The sequence below is a fragment of the Clytia hemisphaerica genome, unplaced genomic scaffold, assembly GCF_902728285.1.
Source record: "Clytia hemisphaerica strain Z4C2 unplaced genomic scaffold, Clytia hemisphaerica genome assembly, whole genome shotgun sequence".
NCBI classification, from domain to species: Eukaryota; Metazoa; Cnidaria; class Hydrozoa; order Leptothecata; family Clytiidae; genus Clytia; species Clytia hemisphaerica.
The window spans coordinates 691,773-710,048 of NW_027103761.1; the positions used below are offsets into that span (position 1 = coordinate 691,773).

Below are 18,276 nucleotides of genomic sequence, written 5' to 3' on the forward strand. Positions count from 1 at the left end.
TCGATAAATTATCGATAAATTACTCATCGATTCTTCCGATAAGGGGTCGAGTGGGGATCGATACTCAAGAATTTTTAGAGCTCAATCTTCTATCGATCCCTTATCGGAATCAAAGTAATTTGTCGATCCTTCATCGCTCCTCGATCCTATCGAGCCCAACCGCCTGGTTTATATACCTTGGTTTAAAGGTTTAAAATTAGTTAAAAGTTCAAAACAAAAAGTTTCAAATTTTTGTTAAAACTATTCTTCACAATGTATGAAAGTAAAATGATTTTTCGCCCGCGCAAATTACTCGACGGCTCACCTTGTTTTTTGTAAAGAAGGTTTATTCCTTCTACTTCACTGACCTTTATATATCCCTGGACCAAGTTACTCAATGCCGGCCAGCCAAAATATTATGATCGGAGTTTTTTTGAAATTGGTACTTGCAGAGAGAGCGCTAGATCTAGTTTCGTTTGTACACTAATGATGTAGCGCCGTTTGTCGTTAGGCAAAGTTTCAAACACTACAATAGCTTCTTTGCGGGTATCAACGTTCAAAAAAACTTCGATCATAGATGGCGGATATAGCTTGATATATAAAGGTCAGTCCTTCTACTTCCATTTTTATTTTCAGGCGAATCGACCAGAATCCAATAACACATGTTCCAAAATTCAATCAATCTTACCTACGTTTGGAGAAATTGTGAGTAGTATTTCTTATATCTGAAGAAGCTAAATTTCAGAAAAAAAACTTTTACCACATCATATGACAACAATCCAATGACCAATGAATTATAACAAGCCTAAATCCTAAATGAAAAAAGACAAAACAAACCGAATTTCACTAGAGACACATTACTAGAACAATTAAAACAAATTTAGCGAATAGGAACCCAATATTCAAAATGAAAAGAGATCTAAACCAAAAGAAAATGGAAAAAGTATGGAAAGATGAAGACGGTAGTCTGAGATCAGGTGCGGTACCTATATATAAAGATTTTACCCATTTTGATTTCAGTTGGGCGAAGAATGTTCAGACGGTTTCACCAGAGCTGTTTGGATCCAATATGCCAGCGTTGAGATACTTGTAAGTTGAACTGAAAATATTATGATGATGCCCTAACTTCTTTGTGGGGTAGTGGCAAGCTTATATTAGTCAGTCTCCTAGTTGAAACCTGACTTTTTCACCTGAACTCACTCAAATAAACCAACATTTTCTTTTCAAATCGATATATAAAATCATCCCTTCTTTTCAGTTCATTGGACACCACTCGATTAGAATGTGAATGCTTTTGGTATGATACCATCCTTGGTTACCTATCTCGATCCAACGAATATGTAGAGAAGACCATCCAATGTCAAAGTCCACCACCTTTGAGAGGTTTCAGTGCGTTCCGTGATGCGAGTGCGATCAGAGGAAGGAAGCACCAATTCATATGTAGTAAGATTCTCGTCTTTTCCTGACTTATAGGAAGTCTAGGCGCTGCAAAAACGGTTTATTTGACATTGTGTAAATTTGTAACATTGTTCTTTGGGTGTTTACTTAGGTTTAGTTCTTTCATCTATTTTAGAAGTTTGGTTTTTGAGGCCCAGTCACTGACCATTTTATACCCTGGACTAAGCTATATCCTCCATCGTTGACTGGAGTTTTTTGAAAAGTGATACCTGCAAAAAGGTCATTGCAGTGTTAGAAATTAACATATAACAGCGCTACATCATAAAAAATATCCGAGAAAAAGTGGACCCAGCGCTCTCGCTACATTTACACCGCTATTGAGTAGTGCTACCATTAGTGTACCAGCTTCATAGAAACTCTGATCAAAGATTTTTGGTTTTCCGGGAATGAGAAAGTTGTCTAGGGTATATAAAGGTCAGTGGGACCAGCTACAAGTTTTCAAAAGGGAAAATTTGACTTTTTTTATAGTTGCGAAACACACCTTATGAATAATGTTTTTGATTTATTTTTTATACTTTTCTACCTTTAGTTCCAAGCAATATAGTTGTCAGTGCACCAGCCGATTATACCATTCAATTAAATTATGATTATCCTGCTCGATTGTACCCTGAAGAAAACGTCAACCTTGCAACTGATAAACTTTACTTTGATGCAACATGTAAACTGGAAAATAAGGATGTCTTCCTAACAGGTATTAACATTTTCTCGATTAATGTCATGAGTCTAAACCTATTAGCAACATAACAACATATTAAGGAATGGACCATATTTTAAATTCTTAACCATTGGACCTACGGGAGGTCCTATATTCTATATACAGGAGGTCCTTTTTTCCAATGTTGGGTGAAATATTGGACTGGTTTGCCTCACAGGCAAAAAAAAGTGAATATCGCAAAAATTATAGCCTGTACCATCCCGCCCCCACGGACGTTTTTTTACATTTCGAAAAAAGTTGCCGTGTGTCTGTCTGTTTCGGTTAGCGAGATTCTGTGCCTCAGTTTGTCCCAGCTTTCTGGGACAAAATCCGAGAAAAGCGTAGGAGTGCTCTTTTTAAAAATGAAAGATACCATTGCATTGATGCGTTAAATGTAAAGTCACTTTAGTCGAATTAGATTTAACGCTAAAAATGGCTACGCTCCACCGCAGAGACATAGAGGTTAGTGTAAAAATGTCTGAGACACGAAATGCTGCCTAACCGTAACAAAGCGAACTTCGCGTTATCTTTTCGGTCGGCGAAGAAAAATTGGTACCGGCTACAAATAATATTGTTGCTTTTCAAAAACCCGCGAAGCTTCTAATTGGTCAAGCGCTGAAATTCTATTGTAATGTCGGATTTCCTACCTAGATACGGCACACTTTTCAGCCAAAGCACGACATCTAGCCTTTCGGGCTTTACAAATCAGTGGTTTGCCCTGGCCTTAAGAATAACCGAAATCGTGTATTCTTTCCACTAGCTTCTGTCTTGAACCAAAAGCAGATCACCATCACAGGAAATGATCGAGTACTGGCTGGTCGTAATTACTGGTGTCATATGACCATGACGTATAATCGGAACAACCAAGGGAACGTCACCAGTGCGCGGTCGCAAAGTATCCTCATCACAACGCTCGAACGGAAAAGTAAGATTTGCCTAAACCAATATTCCATTACTATTGTATAAAGGGAAGAATATTTTCTTGATGTTGAAATTTTCATGCATAACAAGTTGGATAGTAGATAAATTAATTGGACGTGAATTTTAAGAACTGTTTTTGAATTTCAAATTCAAATCACATGAACTTATACCAGCGTAAACTAGAAAAAGGACCTAATTAAATATGTCGTAAGAAATAATTTTACTCTTACTGGGTGATCCACGAACAAGTTTTTTTGCTGATTGAACAAATTGTGAAACAAGATTAGTTTTAAGTAAAATTGTTTTCGGAAAATTCTGCGAATATTTCATATAGAAAATATCTAAAAATGCTTCCTCAATATCAAAGCTCCGAGTTTTTCGACCTAGAGATTCAAAAAACCTCCGAATTTGTTCGTGGGTCATCCGGTATTTTCCAAACAAACATCCTTCGACAGGTAATGTAGATTTGACTGTAGATTTTATCTACCTAGTAAGTAATTAAGCTTACGGCCGCAACCGAGGTAAACCTGAAAAAGCCCGTTTCCTTAGCTGTATACTACTTCAACTCTCCTTGTAAACTAAATTCTAGTTATATTCTTCCCACCCACCTTTCGACAGGTAAAGCGACGTCTTGTTCACGTGGTGACGCTTACGAATGTCAAACGTTGGAATCTCACATCACGTGCGTCACCAATGCTGGTTGTGATATCGATGCATCCAACGCTTTAAGGAAAAGCTCTTGTGATCAATCTGGATGTTGTCTACATTGCTTTAAATCCTGTATCAAGTGCAGTAAGTTGTTCATTGAACATTTCTTATTCAATCTGGGAAATTATCACTCACCCAGCTGGCACACAATGTTTTTTCGACGTTTATTTAACGTTCACAACGTGCATATAACGTTAGATGAACGTTGAATCAACAGGTTGGAGATACAGTATAGGTTTTGAAGCCTTGTTACAATCATGGTCGTAATATTTTAGAAAAAAGGGTAATTCCCACGAATTTTCAAAACCTCCAACGATTTGGAGGTGCTAACTTATAGGTTGGAAGGGTAGAGTTTTAACGCTAGACTTAAGACTTACCACCTTACGATCTGAGGATCCAAAAGTTCAAAAATGGTCCAATAAGGCTCAGAATATAGCCTGGAAGGCTGGAAGTCTATAAACCCGTGCCAAATTGAAATATCCGATTAAATTTAAGAGATGGCCCAAAATCGACTTTCTCGCCCGAACATATTTCGAAAAACGAGGAAATAAGCTAAATTCTCAATAGATTTTGACCATGATTACTGTAGTTTAACGTTTTTACGTTTAAGTTGCACGCCGTAGTCAAGGAAATGGTACTTATACGCTCAACTAGTAATGGGCTTTTCCAGAAAAAAACCATATACCCCCTGTTGAGGAGGTCCATTTCCGTTCCAAGGGGGTAAGGTTTGATATGTGGCGGAATTCCATAGGGAGATACAAAAATCTGTCAAAAATAACTGGAATTCCATGGGGTCCTCAGAAAAAATTCAGAATTCCAGAGGGGTTTAAACCTTGAAGCATTTCCAGCCACAAAGGGATGGACCTTCTCAACAGGGTGTATACGGTTTTTTCTGGAAAAGCCCAAATTAAGAAATTCACACTGAATCCAATAAGGCCAAGAGTAACATTGGATGACTACGCGTGCATGAAGATCTCAATAAATGAAATCAGGCTAATTGTTTTTAAAACTTTTTGTTCATCTGTGGAAATCAGGCAAGTAAGTTTTGAACCGGTTCGATGCTTTCTACCTATGAATTGACAAACCCCGCTTGCATCATAGAGAAAGCCTCACTTCGTCAGGCGGATAGAAAAGTATCGCCCATTTTATTTAAAGCCATTTATAACCAGCTTAGCTGTAAAGCGCAAGACCACTGTTAAACATTCATTCACGTCATTCTATTGTCTCAGTTACAACAAGAAAGACATTCTTCAACCAGATTAATGTCGTGCTTAAAAAAAAAGACATGCCTTTTTGAAAGGATTAGCGCTGATAATATCACACAATTTGTTGCTTGATATTGAATGAAAAAAAAAGAAGATATTTTGCTGATATGATCTCAGTATTTAAGTAGATTAACGGTCTTTTTTACAGCAGTCTGAACAATTTTAATCAAAACAGCTGTTTATCGTTCCACCTAGCCTGAATATTCTCACTGAACGAAACCTCTACCAACTGTAGGCCTAGAAAACGCAATGGGAAAGCCACCCAGTATGCGAGTTACTTTTTAATTCTAGGTTCTCTATTGATAAGACTCTTGATCACTCCCACCCACATTGAGAAACTTTATAACTTATATCTTTCTGATACTAAATTAGGATACAGAATTTGACCCCCTAGTAAGGGATAAAGTTTAATCTCCAGTATCGTGTTCTTAAATACTTCACTACGTAGCCCATTTTTAAAAATCATTCGGTTTTATGACGAATTCTCGATACTTTCCGATTATTAATTAAAAGTATAAATAAGAAACATTAAAAATTTTAATGGTTTTATTTTCCCATAAGTATTACCGTTTCATATCAGACATATATTTTAAATCGGGGCAGTGTCTATTGTTATATTATGCTATTATAAGCAAAAAATGTTTTTCTTTTCCTTTTTCTGACCAATCTTGTTTAACATCCGTGGCAGTCCAATGTGAAAAAGCTTGTGAATTAAGATTGATGAGTAAGCAAACGATACCACTCTTATAATAAACAATAAAAGCAAGTTCGCGAAAATTCAGCATGCCAAAACATTCAAAGCCAAAGATGAAAAATTTTCAATGCCATAACCAATGTCTAATGATTTTCAATTATTTTATGAATTTCAAGCAAACGGTTTTCATCGCCAGGTTATATATTCTCAGAGTCGCATGAAGAAAATTCTAACCCTCCTTTCTTCCCCATGAAGTAATATCCCCTCGAACATCTTCTTATATTTTATTAGAAAAAGCATGTTGGAGTTAAGTTTTTTCCTTATACAGCCACCTTCTAAAACACAAACGGTTTACATAGTTTGAAGAGGGGTCTGAACCCCTCATTTGTATTTCACCCCCTCCCCCTATCCGTGTATCCCCCTATCTTAAAAAATTTTCGAACCCGCGCTATTTACAGCAGCAGTCCACCAGTCATTCAAAAACAAAAACATTGAAATTTGAATTAAAAATTTTTTTGAAAAGGGGGGGGGTCACACTATGGGTTAACAATGTTCAAAAATGACAAAGAAGTTATTCCTTTTCACTTCCAGACAACACTGTTGTGGACACACAAACCATCGATATCACTTACTACGATTTCAGGTAAGTATTTTGCTTCCCTCTGTTGTGGCCACTGGCCTTGATATACTCTAGCGACCGTAGTGCAGTGGTAGAGCATCCGGCTACGGTGCGCAATGTTGTGGTTTCAACCCCCAGCCGGGTCATACCAAAGATTTCCAAAATGGTACTTGATGCCTCATTGCTTGATGCTCAGTAACTAAAGAGACGGATCAAGAGTAAGTGGAGAAATCCACTCACCTACCTTTGGGAAGACAGCTATACGAAAAGGGAGCCTTCGGGTCGCCCTGATAGACTAACTAATTCAACGCGTCGCTTGATATTCTTTATCAATCCCACTAGACTGCTCGATTGGTGTTATATTCTCTCACATAAATGTTATAATCTCACGAGGAAAGTGATAAACAAACCCCCTGTTCCCTAAACACTATAGACCTTTTCGACCGTAGTCGCGTGGTCAGGTGCGTGCCACTTTTTTATTTAATTATCCCCCTAAACTCGATCCAATCCTTTTTTTACTCCTTTTTCTATTGTCTATGGGTGCGAAAAAAAGACTGGGACGGTTTTAGGGTGGTAAATCGGACAAAAAATGCCCGCGCGGTAATTGGCGGCTACGGTCGAAAAGGTATATTGACTTTATTTATTATAGCCGTGATGATCCAGATTTTGCGAAATCTCGTTACACGCCTGACATCGCGCGTCCAAAATTCATGGCAAGTCCTTACGAAACTTGGTTGGCAAACCCAGCCATTGAGGACCCTCTGCTCGATTCCTTTTCTGGCTGGTTTCAATCCATTACAGGGAGAAATAAAGTAGTCAAATCGACTATTACACTTTCTTCAGAAGGCAAATCAGACACAGTTAACAATAAGGATTTATTCACATTTTGGGACAATGATTTTTGGGCGGTCAATGGGCGTGGTTTTACTGCGGAAGGACAAAAAGATTGCAAAGGATTGGAGCTCATCAATTTCGGGTGATTTGAATTTTTTTTTATGAAAGGTTGGACTCGACTTTGGTTGGAATCTCCATTCTTATTTAATTTCTTTGGGCTATTCCCAGAAAAAAAATTATGCCTCCTATGTTGAGGTTTTTTTTGGAAAAAGTGTGATTTTTTTAAAAAGAATTTCAGGACCCCCTAGAGCAGCCTAGAGTTACATTTTCTCATTTTGGACCACCCTGAATTTTCGTTTCATTCTACCAGCCACCCTGGATTTTTAACCTCATTTCACTGACCTGAATTTTTACACTGAATAACCAGACCATCCTGGATTTTTTATTTTCCCGACCACCCTGGACGTCATACCTCCTTAACATAGAGGGGGGTACAGACAATTTCTGGAATAGCCCATTCGACAATCTCGAATAAACCTACTCATACGTTACGAGCATCACTTGCCTCGTTTTGAAACTATTGCCATGGTGATTAACTCCCAGCCGATTTAATTAAGACTTTCTATTCATAAAAAATTCAATGTCTCAAGAGACATAATCACCATGGTAATTGCTTGAATACGAGGCAAGTGATGTTCGTGACGTAAATTATGAAAAGGTCTATTTTTTTTTTTCTATGAATTTTGGTAAGAAAAAAACTGTAATTTTCTTGCGATTGATTCTTCTTGTACAGTTTCACCAGTGCTATTAGAAGTGGTTTCATTTTCGGTGGTGGAGAACACATGCAATTTGCAGGAGGCGAAGATCTTTGGGTGTACATCAACAAACAGTTGGTCGTCAGTATAGTTATTCCACAAGGATATGATGGAAAACAAGTCATATGCAAAACTCTTCATCTACAAAACACAACAAGTAAGTCATAACATGACTGAAACACAAAGTACTGATGTCCCCAGTCAATCAAGTACAAGATAACACCCCTGTGTCATAGACCTAGTAGGACCCCACTGGGTGGATGGGAAAAACTGACCCTAAATTTTCCATATTTTTTTCAAAATTCTCCCGAAAAGGTACCCTACGAGGAACTGATTTTTCTATTTTGGTGTTTTTGCGACCTTACTTGCGACTCGTGAAGGTGGAAATGGCACCCTGACCAGCATCCCCCTTCCCCTCTTTGCCCAAGTACCCCCTTCCCCGGGGGTAAAAAGTAATATGTCAAAATTTAAGTTAGAACCTCCCTAATTTTACTAAAGTAAGGTCATCCTTACAGATCAATTACCTAACATCCGAAATTTGTGATCCTTTCTTTTTCAGCGAGTGGATTGCTCATACCGCACGTGGGAATCGTGGACCAAAACACGCGAACATGCATCAATACCCGACCTCTCATGGAAGAAGCTGTCACCATCAATCTAAAGGTTAGCCTAGAAATCTAAGCTAGTTTGATTCAGTCACTAGTATAAATCTGATGGTAAGTTATGACTGAATAACTGACCAAGGCAAACTTAAAATTCGTAAATATAAAAAATCTTTAAAGTGGCGAAAACGCTATATTGCCATTAGCTGTGTGTCCTAACCTTGTCAATACGGGCTTAGTTAACTAGGCGTTCTAAAGGTCTCAGAAACATTTTAAGGTTTCTTTAAAATATTTATCGAACTTTGTCCTCTTACATTTATTAAAGAAGCCGTGAGATCTCAGTAAAGGTTGGTTCGGGGAACTCGACCTTGTTCTCGACTTGAAAACAAATATATTTTATCTTTTTAACACATTAAGTGCCATCGTTCAGTAACTTCAAATTTTCAAATATTTTTTGGATTAATTTCAAATGCGCATTCACACCCAAATTGAAAATTAAATACCCATTCTGGACTTAAATTGAATTTCAACCAAACAAATAGCGTTTTGAACAAACTCCCTATGTAATCCACTTCAAACTTGTTCACCAACGAAATTGATCCGTTCCGAAGGGGCTAGATCCGAATTTCCTGGATGAGAAATGAATCCACCCTATCCAGAACACGTTACCCGTGTGTTTTTCAAACAAAGATTTTAAATGCGAGGAAAAATTAAGACTTCACTTTTTCTTGCTTGAGAAAGGTTGAAGATTCCGCTCTAGACCATTCGGGGTTTCAAATTCAATGGTTATATCTGAAGAAGCTAATCAAATTTCAGAAAACACTAAAACTTTCCCACATCATATGACAACAATCAAATGACAATGAATTTCAACACCCAAAATCCTAAAATCCTAAAAGACAAAACAAACCAAATTTCACTAGAGACACATTACTAGAACAATTAAAACAAATTTAGCGAATAGGAACCAAATATTTAAAATGAAAAGAGATCTAAACCGAAAATGAAAAGATGAAGACCGAAGTCTGAGATCAGGTGCGGTACCTAGAGGAAGCAATCCCCTGCCACCCGCGAGTCACCCATCATCTTCCCGAAAGAAAAGGAATAGTGTTGGCCTGACACTATCCATAACTCCCGTCGGTCAAATGTGCCCTCTCGCTCGTTTTTTCTTGTATGGAAGTTAATGTAATTGTTCTTATATATCAGGAAAACATCATGTACTCAAGATTCCTCTCTAGCCCTTTGATGTTTCAAACTCAATGTTTATAACTCTCGTCGGTCAAATGTGCCCTCTCGAAGGTTTCTTGTATGAAAGTACAAGCCCAAATAGAACACAACGTTTTTTCGACTTTTATATAACGTTCACAACGTCCATATAACGTTAGATGAACGTTGAAACAACGTTGTGTGCCAGCTGGAGACGTGTATTTTTTTCTTATTTGTCAGGAAAACATCATGTACTCACTGGATATTTTCCACGTTGAACGTTTCCGGTGTACGTCCGAATTCTTGCTTGCCACGAGTGGTGTTGTTTTTGCCGGTACCGAACAACAAAAAGATATTGTTGATTACATCTTTGAACCACCTGAAGATCTTCATCTCAAAGCAATCGTTGGTGAATTCTTGGTATCTGATCTTTACAATTCAAGTAAGTTGTCGAAACTAAACTAAAGCATGTGTTAAAGGTTTTATTTTTACATAAGTGTTTCCGTTTCATATCAGACACATATTTCATATCAGAACAGTGTCTTCCTATTGTTATATTGTGCCGATATAAACAAAAAAAGTTTTTCTTTTTCTCTTTCTGACCAATCTTGCTCCACATCCGTGTCAATCCAATGTGAAAAAGCTTGTAAATCAAAATTGATGAGTAAGCAAACGATATCACTCTTAAATTTTAAAAATAAACCTTTCACTTATCCATGTTTTCTAAATAAATAGAATACCCTATTTGGCCCATCCTATACCCTCACTGATTCGAACTTCTGTTGTGTTGTGTTTGAACTATTCTATAATTGAGCCCCCTCCCCAGCGGTAACTCTGATAACGATATCACGAAATTTTTTGTCTTCAATTACGATCACGTAAAACAGCAACAAATTTAAATAATAACGCATCCCTTTGAAAAAAATCCAAATCACGCATCACGACTCAAAAATCTTTCGAATCACGATCAAGTTTTGACCTCTGATCACGCAATCACGCTAGAAAAAAGTCCCTATCACAACATCACGCAAACCGCTTGGGGGCCTCATAATTTGAGCTAGTTCTCAATTCTTGATTCTCAAAGGTGAAACGTTCAAATGAAATACTTCCTATTTTTCGAATATTTAACTCTAATTGTAATTACTTACATAGTTTATTATAATGTAAATCTAGCGAGATTTAGCTGTCGTAAGATCTGACCCTTAATTTCTAGTTGAAGACTTCTAACTAGCAAATCAACAGTTCTAATTTGAATTTTAGCCACAATCATGGACAAAACATTTGAGACAAAGGGGATTTCTTTGCGAAATTTTAAACACCACAAATGATTTTTAAGCGCGTTAAACTGCAGTTGGAAAGAGTTTTAACATGAGACTAAAGACTTTTAAAAGCTCAAATTTGCTCTAATAAGGCTTGGGATATAGCCTGGAAGCCACCGAATCCCCCCCCCCAAAAAAAAAAACCCCGAAATATTCAATAAATGAAAGTTGAAGTGCTAAACTAGCAATTCTCGCCCGAACTTTGAATTCTGAAAAACGTTAAAATACACTAAAATATCAATATATTTCGACCATGATTGCAGGTTATTGCCTTAAAAAGTTGCTGATTTGGCTATTCAGTTCACAATAAAATCTTTACAATATATACTAAACGTCATGAATTCTCCTCCCAAAGATTCACCATACACGGTTACCGTGGAAACAGGCAACTCTGAAGACCGTTACGACATCGTCCGAAACTCCACGCAAGCGCATCACGATTCTGCTACCAAACCTGAAGCGACAATCTACAAAAACTTTACTTTGAATGGCGAAGTTATCATAGTATGTCCAAACAACACAAATGCGTCTGCCAACAACAATTTTGAACACACCATCACTTCGCCACAAGCTTTCCCAAACATTGACACCAAATACGCGTTGCTGTTGTTGAAGCAACCGTTGGATTATGAAACTACTTCGAGATATCAACTTAATTTGAAAGTGGAAGATCATGGTGGACGCCTCGGATATATTACCATACTGGTCAGTTGCCGTTGTTATTTTCAATTTTAAAATGTTTACGTTGAGAACACATTGGGCTTTTCCAGAAAATGTTCGTACATGGGGGTACATGTTTGAGGGTAATTTTGAGTGTCTAGAGGGTCAACTAATGCTTGTCCGGGGGGTCAAAAGTCACAATATCCAGGGGGTAAATTTCCAAAAAGTGTTATATCATCCACCCCCCATATTCAAATTCTTTCTGGAAAAGCCCATTAGTAAACATGAATGTCTTTTTGTAACATTTTATTTAAGCATTCTAGTCATAGCAGGTTACTTTCTTTCTCCATACCACAAACATAGTCATGGTTTTATTTCTTGACTTCTGAACTTTCAAAAGGTTTTATGATCTCATAGTTCCGGTTGTTCTAGAATTTTTTGAAATCGTTTCAATTTTTGGCTGTTTTTCATAACTCGAACCTCGAATTTCGAGTATTACCAGTAGCGTGGGGGTTCGTCAAAAATTTGGGCAAACTGGGGAGGCAATTTTCGAATATTCTAATTTAGCGCCCCCAATTCTATATCAATATCTTTGTAAAAACTACGCGAACGAAGCGAGCACGAAAATTTTTGGGTATTTTCTCTCTTTTTGGCCGACAACTGCCATATCTAAGGTGTAAAAGGACAAAGTAATTAGTAATCAGAGGCGTCTCTTTGCGCCTTTTGTATTTTGGCCCCCCCCATAAAAAAAAATCCTGCCACCACGTTACTGAGTATTACTGAAACAAGTCAGGTTTTCTCTTCCCTTTAGTAAAGAAGCCTTTATGAACAAGTCTCTATAACTCGAATTTCTTATAACGCGAACAATCTCTATTTCCTTTCCCTTCATACAGATCCTGGTTGTTGACAAGAGTGATAATTGTCCGATCATCAGAGACAATGTCTTCCCTCATTTCACACCGTTGCCACCACTTCAACAGAATCCGTTGTTGACCATCGTTGCTACTGATGCAGATAGTGGACTGAATGGGAAAATATCTTATGTTTCACAGCTCATCTCTAAAATGTAAGCGACTTTTCTATCAAAAATCTGAAATTTCTTGAATTTATTTATTTCTTGAATGGGCTTTTCCAGAAATAGTCTGTTGAGGATATCGGATATCCAGGGGGTTAACGATTTTTGTTCAAAAGTGGATATCCAGGGGGTTAGATATCTACAAGGGAGCAGATATAAAGTGTCTTTTCAAATAAAAAATACGATATCTAGGGGTAAGCATCTTTATAAGAGAGGATATCCTGGGGGTTGAGCATATTTTTAAGAGTGGTCTTTACTAATAAAGTAGGATATCCAGGAGGTTCGATACTTCTAAAAATCAATAACCTCAACAATGGAGGTAAAAAAAATTTTCTGGAAAAGCCCAATAAAAGGACTTCCTTATTTTTGATTTTTGTCGGGAAGATGATAAGTTTTATGAAGTTTTATGATTCGTTATTTTCTTATCAAAAATCTAATCTAACTTTTCCATAGACCGACATTGAAGCATACACCATTCGATAACAACGGGAAGACGGTGTGGGAGAACAAAACAGTAGAGTGGACCATCCACGTCAATTTGTATGCCATCGATAACGGCTCACCTAAACGAGGAGATTTCTTCTCCATTAGTATGAGTTATGCACCGAGCTGTGATAAGACGGGTCGGATAGTGGTCAATGAAACGTCAGGCCAGGTCTTCTTTGCAGCACCTGGGATGACCACTAATGATACCTCCAAATTCAGATATGGTAAGTGAAAAATCTACACTTCATGCTCCCGGGGGACGGGGCACTTAGCAAAAAAAGGATTTGGGTATGTGTAGACGATAAGGGTCGGTTTGCACCTTCCAAATTTTCTCTTAGGGTAAGACATTTTTTTTAATTAGGAAAAATTCCCTTTAATGGCACTTTTTCACTAAAAATTTGGCTCTCTTAGCGTAGGTCCCGAATTCGCCAACCCTAGGTTATTCTAATTCAAGAATAAATGGAAACGATGGCTGTTTTTAAACCGTAATATTGCTGGTTGAAATAGATGTCCCCCTCGTTTTTCCCCACCCTGGCTTCAACGAAAATTCTCTCTCCCCCCATGCGTCCTTATGGCCTCAAAACCCACCCCCTGAATCCAGGGGGAGAACGCTATGTTTTGTATTCGCAAATTTACTTTACCAAAACTGTTGACTTTCACACATTCTCCAGGTGAAGATCAATGTTATGAATGCACGGCCGGATATTTCTGTCCAGGAAACGGTCAAGAGTTAAATTGCGTTCAAAATGAAGAAACCAAACATTATTTCTCGTATGGATTCGCATCTTCGTGTTCACCTTGCCCCGAAGGATGGGTGAGTAAAGAACTAGGCTAGATTCATGACAAAAATCACTGAAATTCATGATGTAGCCTTTGCGCCTAAACAATAGATGTGTGACGTAACAATTTTGCCGGCTAACCTATTTTGTATTGAAACCGGGGGTTTACGAAAAAGAAAGCTTAATAACTTGTGATGTAATATAATAGAATTAGATATCTTGGACTTCTGTATTAATCTTTTCTTATCTTTTCCGAAATCAATATCAAAGAAAAGATTAGATCATGAATATCAAGAATTCATACCTATTGTCTTAAGGCCGGTCTCCACTTGTGCGCGCTGCGATCGCTCTTCTTCGAGCAAAGCTTCCACGCTATTGGTCAAAAGAAAAATGAAGCAACTCCATTGGTGCGATATGACGTAACGATCGCGCGCCTGAAAGAAAAGTTGAAATACATTCAACTTTTTTTCCAAGCGCGCGCTGCGTTTTTATGACGTAATCGTTTCTCCAAGCAAAAATGATTGAAGCCAAAGTTGCGATCGCAGCGCGCGCAAGTGGAGACCGGCCTTTAAGATAGCAATTCATGATATGCATCATTGCAATGTCTTCCACGGATCCAACAGCTGATTGGTTGAAAGTGACGTATTGACTGTTTTTACGTCACTTGCAGCCGATCAGCTTATTGGGTTCGTGATGTAATGTCAGAAGACATTGCAATGGTGCATATCATGAATAAATCCCAGGATTTCACGTTCATTCTCTTCTTATATGCTCGCGATTTTTTTTCCACTTTCAGCTTTGCCATAACGGTATCCTCAGGAAATGTGCAGAAAATACTTATGTCAAATGTAATACTACGGTAAGTTGACTGCAATGGTACTCCTTTTTTTTTCTAATTGTTTAAGTTTCGGTCAATCCAAAAAAAACCTTCTTCATCAAAAAATGTACAGTCTCTCTTTGTGAAAATAACAACATGTTAAGAAACATAAAATGTTTATAAGCAAAGGTGAAAATAACAACATGTTAAGAACATTTATAGGCTTTAAAAATTTTGAATGTTCTTATAAAAAAACGTGTGGTCAGTTAATAACTACGTTATTTGATCAATGTTCCATAAGCATCATTTCCTTTTTCTTCGCAGTGGTGTCCGCAATCTTGTTTTGAATGTCAGCCTGGATATTATTGTTACGAAGGAATCAGACAATCTTGTCGACCTGGCACTTTCAGTAAAGGAAAAGGTATGACTTCTTATGGGCTATGTTTTCACCTCATTTTTCACTGGTTATATACTTATTCTAAAGAAAGAAAGGTGCTCAGTACTTTTATTAAAGCGCTAGAGACAGACATAAAAGCACTTTTTAATGTCTTCTAAACTTTAAAGGTTTTTAGTCTTACATAAGTGTTCCCGTTCATTTAAGACACATCACATATTTTATATCCGGCCGGTTTCTCCTATCGTTATATTGTATTCGCTTTCGTGCAGAATATTAACAAAAAATGGTTTTTCTTTTCCTCTTTCTGACCAGTCTTGCTTCACGTCCGTGTCAATTCAATGTGAAAAGCTTGTAATTTAGAATTAATGAGTAACGATGCAAATGATATCAACTTAATTAAAAACAAACCCTTTAATCTCCCTTCATCTTCATTCCCTATACATCATTAGGTCCTTGTCAACTGTGTGCACCCGGATCATTTAGCAACAGCAGTAACTCCATCCAATGTACATGTTGTCCATCCGGTTACGGAAGCACGTACGAGAAGACGTCTTGTGAACCATGTCAGTTCAAAGAATTCTCGACCGGTGAATGCACGATGTGTAAAACATGTGTACCTCCAGGAAGCTGTGAGCACTAATTTCTATTTCTTTGCAATACACAATCTTTCTTGAACCAGTAACTTTCGGCATGTTCGTTCGTTCGTTCGTTCACCCTTCATTCAATTTTTCAGATTTTTTGTACAACGATGCCAAATGGTAAATCATTGAATTAATATGACGAGGCTCGATTTTAGAAAACAAATTTAGCCAAAAGAAGGCTAAAAAGGGTTTTTTGAGCTTTTTGAAAAAATGGTGTTCTTTATAATGGGCAAGTTTTGCTTATTATCGCAGGCTAGAAGCAATATGACGAAGATCGTAGGTATGAGTCTTATAGTAGGGGGCCAAGCCTGGGGTCCCGTGACATCTTTTTTACGACCTAGCCATTTTTAGTCTATTCCGAAGAACAGTATATTACAAGATATTTTTGAGAGGGAGAACGTGGGTTAGGCCCGGGAAAACTTTTTATGACCAAAATAGTGACGCCATAGGCAAAACTGCAAGGGAAAATAAGGTGTAGAGAAAAAGCTGATTTTTAAAAATCAAAATAAACGAAAATGATTGGTACCATCTGATAGAGCATGAAATTCTAAGCGGAAAATTGTATTACAACAACTCTCTGACTAAAACACACAAAGAAATACAGCCGCTTTAAAACCAACTAACTGTCAAATCTCGTCTTGGTCGTACTGACGTTGGTATGTTTTTGAACTTCAAATCCCAGGCTTGGCCCCCTACTATTTCACCATTATTCTTTGACAGGTGGTTGTGATCGAAACCCGTGTTATCGTAGCGTATCATGCTTCAATACTGGAGAAAGTGGTGCATCATTTCAATGTGGAAAGTGTCCGAATGGTTACTCTGGAGATGGAACTTCTTGCCAAGATGTCGATGAGGTAACTTCAATTTAGCAGCCCCGATATTGTTCTTTTAAACTTTGATTTCTTCTTTATTGTGTTATTTTTATCTTATGAAAACTTTCCATTTACACCTTACCTTCATTGCACTACTTGCATCAATATAAGTCTTCAATGATAACATTGAATTCATGGCGTTCTTTATTTAGAATAATTGAATTGAAATTACAACCTTGAGAACTTCAACATTTCAATACCTTAAGGGAACTAATTTTAGTGGGAAGTAATATTTGCGGTCGAAAAAAAATCCCAAAGATCGCATTATTGTGGGGATCAATTTTTGTGGTTTTGCCCTATTTTGGCCATATTTTTTTCATTATCCTAGGGGTTTTTCTTTTTTATGAAGAACAGCCAAATTTATTATTCGCGGGTTCTAGCCGGAACCAATTTTTGCTTTTTTCGCGGTTTTTTCCCTTAAGGTACTACCTTCGATGTTGCTCTATGAAATTTTTAATTTTTCCTTCTCTGGAAAATGTTCATTTTCCTCTCATTTATATTTTATTTCAGTGCACGAACAACAACGTGTGTTACAACAGCGCGTGCATCAATATGAGTCCTGGTTTCAAATGTGCTGGTTGTCCACCAGGCTTTACTGGTAACGCCCCACACGGCGTGGGCGGTGAGGTGGTTCATGAGAGACAGTTTTGCCGTGATATCAACGAATGTGAAAACCCTGAGCTTCACTCGTGTGATCCGAATGCTGAGTGTATAAACACTCTTGTAAGTTTTTTCATCGGTTGACTTGCTGACTTGGAAAGCCTAGTTTCTTGCATCCCATGACAATATAAATTAGTTTGAGTTTAACGACCTCTATTCAAATTGGAAGTTCATCTTGACTTGGATCACGAGGTTTACGTTTGTCTATGTTTTGAGAGATTCTTCTCCCATCATCGGGCAGGTGGAGGATTCTAGGAAAATTGCCCCTGGGAATTTTGCCCCTGGAAATTTGTAACCCCCCTCCCTACCTGGAAACCCCCCCCGGAAAGTTTTTTGATTCCCGGACCTTTGGTATGGCTTCCCCTTTCGCAAACTTTTTCAAAATTCTTATAGGCCAGAAAATCCTAGTTGATAAAGATTTCCATTCACATAATATGGAAATATTCATTCAGTCTCTTCATCTCATTTTCAGGGTAGTTACAGATGTGGTAAGTGCAAACCTGGATACGTCGGTGATGGTTATTTAGGATGCAAATCTGGTGATTATTGTGCCACTGGTCAGCATAATTGTCATATAAATGCCACGTGTATTCCGTTGGGAAGTCGAAAGTTCACTTGTGTGGTACGTTCACTTCTACAGGGTGTCTGGAAAAAATGTATCGAGTTTGAACATGATTTTTAGTAGAAGGTTGTTGCGTGTGTTTAACAAAATGTAAGAAATTATATACCAGCACAAGAATTGTTTTTACAACAGTCATTTTGATAAAAAAAGAAT

General features: G+C 37.7%; 1 protein-coding gene across 2 annotated transcripts in view; it reads left to right on the forward strand.

Moving 5' to 3' along the window:
- The window catches only part of LOC136805634 (uncharacterized), a 65,222-nt gene that overhangs the window by 25,127 nt on the left and 21,819 nt on the right, over positions 1 to 18,276 (forward strand). For both annotated transcript variants that reach the window (XM_067062210.1, XM_067062211.1), the window contains exons 39-59: positions 616 to 684; positions 1,000 to 1,068; positions 1,238 to 1,422; positions 1,967 to 2,128; positions 2,892 to 3,056; positions 3,671 to 3,844; positions 6,311 to 6,362; positions 6,988 to 7,314; positions 7,966 to 8,144; positions 8,547 to 8,650; positions 10,036 to 10,237; positions 11,470 to 11,819; positions 12,668 to 12,840; positions 13,303 to 13,559; positions 14,007 to 14,149; positions 14,911 to 14,973; positions 15,256 to 15,352; positions 15,778 to 15,957; positions 16,690 to 16,823; positions 17,352 to 17,564; positions 17,974 to 18,123. In XM_067062210.1, the coding sequence (XP_066918311.1) occupies positions 616 to 684; positions 1,000 to 1,068; positions 1,238 to 1,422; positions 1,967 to 2,128; positions 2,892 to 3,056; positions 3,671 to 3,844; positions 6,311 to 6,362; positions 6,988 to 7,314; positions 7,966 to 8,144; positions 8,547 to 8,650; positions 10,036 to 10,237; positions 11,470 to 11,819; positions 12,668 to 12,840; positions 13,303 to 13,559; positions 14,007 to 14,149; positions 14,911 to 14,973; positions 15,256 to 15,352; positions 15,778 to 15,957; positions 16,690 to 16,823; positions 17,352 to 17,564; positions 17,974 to 18,123 (3,448 nt within the window). The remainder of the gene's footprint in view (positions 1 to 615; positions 685 to 999; positions 1,069 to 1,237; positions 1,423 to 1,966; positions 2,129 to 2,891; positions 3,057 to 3,670; positions 3,845 to 6,310; positions 6,363 to 6,987; positions 7,315 to 7,965; positions 8,145 to 8,546; positions 8,651 to 10,035; positions 10,238 to 11,469; positions 11,820 to 12,667; positions 12,841 to 13,302; positions 13,560 to 14,006; positions 14,150 to 14,910; positions 14,974 to 15,255; positions 15,353 to 15,777; positions 15,958 to 16,689; positions 16,824 to 17,351; positions 17,565 to 17,973; positions 18,124 to 18,276) is intronic.